The 6,868-nt window shown below is 33.7% G+C and overlaps 1 protein-coding gene across 1 annotated transcript; it reads left to right on the top strand.

The window, feature by feature from the left end:
• The first annotated feature begins 1,997 nt into the window (after positions 1-1,997).
• On the top strand, positions 1,998-3,774 carry LOC105171125 (large ribosomal subunit protein eL30). The gene is made up of 5 exons (XM_011092150.3): positions 1,998-2,152; positions 2,245-2,350; positions 2,494-2,595; positions 3,328-3,396; positions 3,486-3,774. Exons 1-5 carry the CDS (start codon positions 2,132-2,134, stop codon positions 3,524-3,526), a joined length of 339 nt encoding a protein of 112 aa, XP_011090452.1. The 5' UTR covers positions 1,998-2,131; the 3' UTR covers positions 3,527-3,774.
• Positions 3,775-6,868: the final 3,094 nt, after the last annotated feature.

The following is a 6,868-nucleotide window of genomic DNA, read 5'->3' as shown; positions in this document are numbered from 1 at the left end:
ATTACAACCTTTATAGTCTCTTAATAACTCTATAATACCCTCATCGCCTTCTAACTTCATTATAGACATTTGTAATGTTTGTTGAGGAAGTGAATAATAAATTACTATGTTACTACCTGTGCCCCCAACTTTAGTGTACATTGTTATTAGGTTGTCATAGAATAATCTTTCTTTATCAACCCCTGGAAAAAAGACAGTATACCCCCTAACATATTTAATGGTTGGTACCCATTCTATGACCACACCTAACCACACAAAAAAGTCCGCATAGTCTCCCAAAACCATTCTTTACAAATTATTAAGAAATTAACTTACGCATAACATATAAAATTAACAATGAAGTATTACAGAAACTGTAAAAATTTCTATGATTAACCAGTAATACACAATAATGTGGGGGATAAAAAACAGTAAAACACAAACATTGAGGGGGGGGGGACCAAAACCAATAATACACAAACACTGGGGGAGGGGGGGGGGACCAAAAACAGTATTACACAAACAACGGGGGAGGGGGGGACCAAAAAAGAGAAGTTTACAGCAACTTAATGCATCAAAATAAAATCATCATAATTAGTGATTAGAACCCATGCTTTACATTCAGGTTTCTTCAACATAAAAGACCATCTATAAGAACATGAAAGTGAAAGTTATAGGTCTTTTTAACTTTTACCCATTAGTCCAATAGTAAATATAGGTCCAGAAAAGGTTACAGAAACTTAAGATGTGATTTTCTAATGAGATGCAAAATTATTCATGATAGAATAACATAAAATATATATTAGAAAAACCTCCAAAAGTCCTAAAAACTTACATACACAAGCCAACAGTATGAAGAATGTAAAATATCTATAGAACCAAAACCTAGAAACATAACTGCAAATATCAAGGTATATCCCTCAAATTGTAAGCAAACAATGAGAAAAATAAAAAGTTCCGCATATATATATACACCAAACAGGGAGAAATAGACATGGATTTTGGAATAGCAAATGGAATACCAAGCTAAAATAGAAAAAATTTTGTAATCTTTGCAAGAATTACAACAATTTTTAAAAAAAAAATAAAAAAATTTAAACTTACCGGTTCTTCTTCAACAACACGAGCGACCTCTCCTTTCATCGACCACAAACCCTAAATCTAACCTACGATATCTAAAATCAGTGTTTTTTCGTTCTATTTAGGGTAAACAAACACAAGTTTTTGGATCAAATTCCCTCTTTTTCGCCCTCTCAATCGCAGACCCAAAAAACCATAATTTTTTTACTTTGGTAATTCTCGTCTCGCTGTAACTCTTTTCTCTCTTCGAATTCACTCTTTGACTGTAGTCAAAGAGCAGTAAGGACAACATGGCTATAACGGTCAAATTAGGAAGAAATATAACGCTGTTAGTGCTTGTTTTAAAAAAGGGCACGTGAGCTGAATAAAACAAAACATGAGGGGGTTTTTAACCTATTCTGAAAATAGTGGGTGTTTTTTGCATATTTTTTAAAACACAGGGGGATTTTATGCATTTTAGCCTAAAATCTATTGAATTATGGCTCAAATTCTTGATTTAATGATATATTATTGAATTTATCAAGAAAGCTGTAAAATTAGTTTGGTAATTTAGAGTGAATTCAAATTTTACTCTATACTTTATGAAATTTTGAATTTAAATTCATACATTGTTAAAAACTTCAAAAAATAGTCAAAATGTTGTACAAAAGGCCCACCCCATCTATAGACGTTAAAATTGATGTCTAATCCCTTTTTTTTTTATTCCACGTCCAGATAACTCTCACTTGGGTTATCTGCTGTTAGTTAACATCCGTTAGTACTGGGCCTTTAGCAACATTTTGATTTTGTTTTTTTTGCAATTTTAATTTGAACATAGGAGGATTGTATTTAAAAGTTTATAAACTATAGGGCGAATTTTGAAATCACCCTAAATTGTGGGGTTAGATTTGCAATTTCCTCTGCAACAAAATGTTGAGGGTTACAAATGGAATTTCTTATGGGAGCGCCTCTTATAAGAACTCTACCCCAACAACGGTACACTGCGCCGCAGTGAAGAATTACGCTTTACCCAAACTAGGTTAGGTTTCTCACTCTCCCTCGGCGGCGAAACCCTAGCTCAAATCCTAGCACAATGGTGGCCGCGAAGAAAACCGTAAGAAAAAATTCTGCGACATGGGAAAATTCTATATGTATATTTGTGTGATTCTTTGATTTTCAGTGCTTCAATGTCTTTTCTATGTACAGAAGAAGAGTCATGAGAGCATCAACAACAGGCTGGCTCTGGTGATGAAGAGCGGGAAGTATACCCTTGGTTACAAGACCGTTCTCAAAACTCTCCGCAGCTCAAAAGGTAGTATTTCTCGCAACTTTAATTCTTCCATTTTTTTAGGTCTTTCTCTCTTATTTTTTCTGGGGTTAATGGATGTCAAGGACTGTAGCTGTATTGGTGTTTAGGATTTTGATGGTTGGACTTCTATGATTTGGGAATCGTAGGGAAATTGATACTTATCTCGAATAACTGCCCGCCGTTGAGGAAATCGGAAATTGAGTACTACGCGATGCTCGCGAAAGTTGGAGTTCACCATTACAGTGGGAGTAAGTCCTCAGTTTAACCTATTGTCACTGGCTTTCTGCTTTTTCTTCCTCTACTTTGTTGATCTAGTTTTGTTGGGGCTCCTTTATTGATTCTGGGAGTTGATTTGTGCCTCTCACAGTGTTATATTTGATTTATCAAAACTTGGTGTATGGTATATATTAATATTATTTTCTGGGTGATTTGTGGCATTCATGTAGTCATCAGGTGCCATTATGGTGTTATTCAGGTCACAGAAATGTGAGGTGGAGCTATAAGTAATAAGCTTTGTTCTACTTAATTTTGGTTTAGTTGGGTGTTGTAACCACCCTTTTGATGTCAACCTGGTAGTTTTATAATTGGGAGTGCAAATTGTGACATTTCTCACACCCTGAGAATACTGAAGATTTAGTTGATCTTGTCTTTGCAACAAATTTATGAGTAGACTTATGTTTTCTGTATATCTTGATTGTATTCTGGTTGTATTCATGTTCATCTGGTTGTTCCTAATTGTATTCTATTGATAAACAATTAGTATCCGGTAGAACCTCACTCAAGCCCTCGCTGCGCCGTCAGTATCTTGTACTTTTTAGTTTTATCAGACGTGCCATCAACATCAAAATTTTCAATGATGTTGCCATTGTTTCCTCCATATGTTGACCTGGTTGTGTTTCCAGTAGAACACAAAGAAAAAGGAAAAACTAGAAATCTGCCTATCTCTTTCGCTGACGCACTTATTAAATCTGGACTTTCAGATAATGTTGATTTGGGAACTGCTTGTGGGAAATACTTTCGTGTTTCTTGCCTTAGTATTGTTGATCCAGGTACATGATAATTTCTTATTTCCATTAATTGTGCCTTCTTTCTTGAATTATTGGATCTTGATGTTACTAATTGCTCCTCCACAATGCAGGTGACTCGGACATTATCAAGTCATTGCCTGGTGACCACTAGACATAGTCTTTGCCTTGCATCTGTCTTTTCTATTTGTTGAAATGCATCCAATTTTCATATAGAACTTGAGTAGTTGTCGAAGTTTTGACCGTGAAGTTCACGTCTTATTTTCCTTAGCACTGAACTTGGGTACTTGAACTGGCTGGTATTGGACAGTATATTTAATTTGTCAATTGGACGATATTAGAATATAATGAAAGGTCATATCCAGTGTTCTAGAAATGCTGGCAGCTTGGCTTGCTTGATCATATTCTATTTACGTTGTTGTGAAGATCATGGACGGAACCTTATGTTAGATCTTGACACTTACACGGATTTTATGTGTGCTGCCTTGTGAAATGTAATATAAAGTTTAATATTAATTGAACAGATATAAATAAGCAAGATTGTGATGAGTTTTTAAAAAACTTTCAGGGTTAATTACGACAAGATTTTGTTGACAATGCAAAATTATACTTTTTTTTCCTTATGTTTCTTGAAATTAATACTTGTGACCTTTTTGAAAATGATTTGGTAGAGTTCAGATGGTAGATATTGATATATTAGTATTTTAGTTTGCGTTGGTGGAGTTCGACAAAATTTATGGGATAGAATTTATGGGATAGAATTTCATACTCGATCTCACAGATACATATAGAATTTTGCGGAAAGCCGTATTCGATGAGAGTCGTATGTCAAGGAGGTGTCATGCACTATCCCATTTGTTTAATCTAAAGCTATGATGGATTCTCCGTCCTCTTATATGTCCTTGCACTTGAAGTTGAAATATTTTCCTGATCCATATATTCACTAGGTACATATTTAGCTGGTTGATTATTTTTCACTTTTTCATGAAAACCATCTTTTTCATTTTGATTTTTTCCTTATGAAATATATGTATCTTTAAAAGAATGTATGTTATATTATAATAATTTAGTAGTAACATATAATAAAAAAAATATTATTTTATTTTTTTTGGAATTTCTGAAAAATATTTGAATTTTGATTAGTTACTAAATTTCAAAAAGTAGAGTTTGGTGTCACACCTTTATATATTATCTTTTTTAAAAGTTAAAATGTTGTACATTTTTTTTTCTAATTGAATGTCTATTTTAAATTTTTGCTTCATATGAATGTAAGCATTCCATAAGAATTATTATTTTAAAATTTGTATTCTAATAAGCATTGAGAGTTTTTTTTCCCCTTATCTTTTGTAATTATTCAGAAGTTATAATGTTAAAATAAAAATAACTTAAAAAATTTTCTTTTTGCATTTAATTATATTTTGTAACTCATTCAGGTCACCTTTACTTTGTGTGATATGATTAGAGTGGGATGTATCAAGTTATGATTAAAGTTGTGATAATCACATTGTTGATTGTATAGTGATATAGGCATTTGTTCCGTGCTTGAAGGCAAAATCACAGGCCGACCCATACCCAAGTAAACATGAAATAAGAGATGATCAACCATGATACCATGGCTAATCATCTAAAGTAAAGATGGCCTCACTACATTATATTATCCAATTGGATAGTACACATGTAATACAACAACCCAAACACTATATAATGGATGATGAAATTAGTTATATACGTATCATACTATCTTTATTGATACTCCATAATTATATTAATTTTAGTTAAATGACATGCCTTAAAATTGAAGGAAGAAAAGAAATATTAATGAGCACTAGTTGAGTAAGCACTATAATGTTTGATGCACAATATATACCAACTAGTCATGTGCCCAATGACTAGAACTGGGAGTAATTATCAAAATGATTCTTAAATGCTTATTGTGTGGTGCAACCAAGTGATCAATAGGACATCTATCGTTGTAACTTAAGATCAAATTCAAACTATCTGATCATGATGCATATTACAATGTTGTATCCTTTAGGCGTCAAGTATTGTTGGAGGACCTAGTATACAGATACTAGATATTATTGATGAGATATGTGCATAATTAAGTTGTTCTGTAATATGTTCTACGAACAGTATGATTCCTTATTCCTTACACTTAGCCTTGGTATGTATGAAGACATTAGTGGTAAAAAATCATGTAGAACTTGATTTTTTTTGTGGCTTGTGAAAACATGCGATTGCTATTGAATTATGAAATATTACTAAACTTTGATTGACCCTCTCACACTGGCAATCACCCTAGTGCTACGATAGCAAGCTAAATGAGATTTAAAGATCAGTTTGCATAAACAAGTCATGTGATTGATTACCTTCGCACTTGAGAAGTGCGGAAGGATAATAGATAATGAATAGTCGCCTTAGCTGGTAGAGCTAAGATGTGATCATATATTTGGTCGATCATGCAGTGTCTCTGCAGTTTATAAAAGACCTAATTTTCGGCTGAACATAAAAACTACTAGAAGGCATTAAGAGAGTGACTTTCTGGTAGTGCGTAGGTTAAGTGAGTGGGAGCTCCATCATAATATGTATTCGTATTAAATGTGCTTTGAGTTGATTTCTTATGGGAAGTGACTGAATGGGTCCCTACTTCATGACTGTGTGAGTCCATATTATTTCTTGTACCTTTAGGGTTCTGGACATGCCATGAGGCGTAAGCTTGATGACACTACTTTAGCATAATATACTATACCAATGAGTAATTCGGTCTACCGGAGCATGTCAATAAAATCTGTCAAAACCAAGCTCATTGGTATGAGAGGCAGAGGAAGAACTAAGTTGGTAATGCACTTGTGTTCTATTATTCGTAGTTCGGGCGATTGTGTTGGAAAATGTCTGACTATTCAATATTTGAGTAAGTTAAGCATGCTCTATTTTTTGAGGGATCTAGAGATGCTTGATTAAGTGCAACCACATAGTTTGAGGTACACAACGAGTTGTTGAGTTCAAGGGTTATATTAGTTTGTTGCTGACTTAATATAACTTCCTTGCCGTTCCTTTTTCGCTTGGTCGCATGCCTCATTTCCTGTATGAAGGGATGAATGTGAGATTGAGAAATTGAGATGATGAGTATCATGGAGATTGAGTTAAATATGTATGAATGGAAGATATTGAATATTAGGTCAAGTTTGTGGCCTCGCTGCCCAATATGCATCCATATTTGATATAGAGTTTTTAAGTCTTCCAATTTAATTTTGGAAGAAGGACTCATCTAGAATAAAAGGGTTAATTGCAAAATTAGTCCTATAACTTAGAGTGAATGGCATTTTAGCCCTTTAACTTTAGGCACTAGCAATTTAGTGTCGTAACTCTCCAAAAGGTCGCAATTTTTAGTTCTCTTGCCAGATCGAGGCAAATTTTGAACGATTTTACCCCTCTAAAACTTTAAAATGCTTATCATAGTCCATTTTCACTAATTTTGTATTTTTATGCCTATGCT

This window comes from Sesamum indicum, linkage group LG9 (assembly GCF_026168435.1).
Source record: "Sesamum indicum cultivar Baizhima isolate 11 linkage group LG9, ASM2616843v1, whole genome shotgun sequence".
NCBI classification, from domain to species: Eukaryota; Viridiplantae; Streptophyta; class Magnoliopsida; order Lamiales; family Pedaliaceae; genus Sesamum; species Sesamum indicum.
The sequence above is the reverse complement of the archived record's forward strand: the minus strand, read 5'-3'. Positions and strand labels throughout refer to the sequence as shown.

Coding starts and splice junctions, on each gene's coding strand:
- LOC105171125 (XM_011092150.3), top strand. CDS start 2,132: ATGGTGGCCGCGAAGAAAACC. Junction 2,153..2,244: donor TGGTGGCCGCGAAGAAAACC/GTAAGAAAAAAT, acceptor TTCTATGTACAG/AAGAAGAGTCATGAGAGCAT. Junction 2,596..3,327: donor AGTTCACCATTACAGTGGGA/GTAAGTCCTCAG, acceptor CTGGACTTTCAG/ATAATGTTGATTTGGGAACT.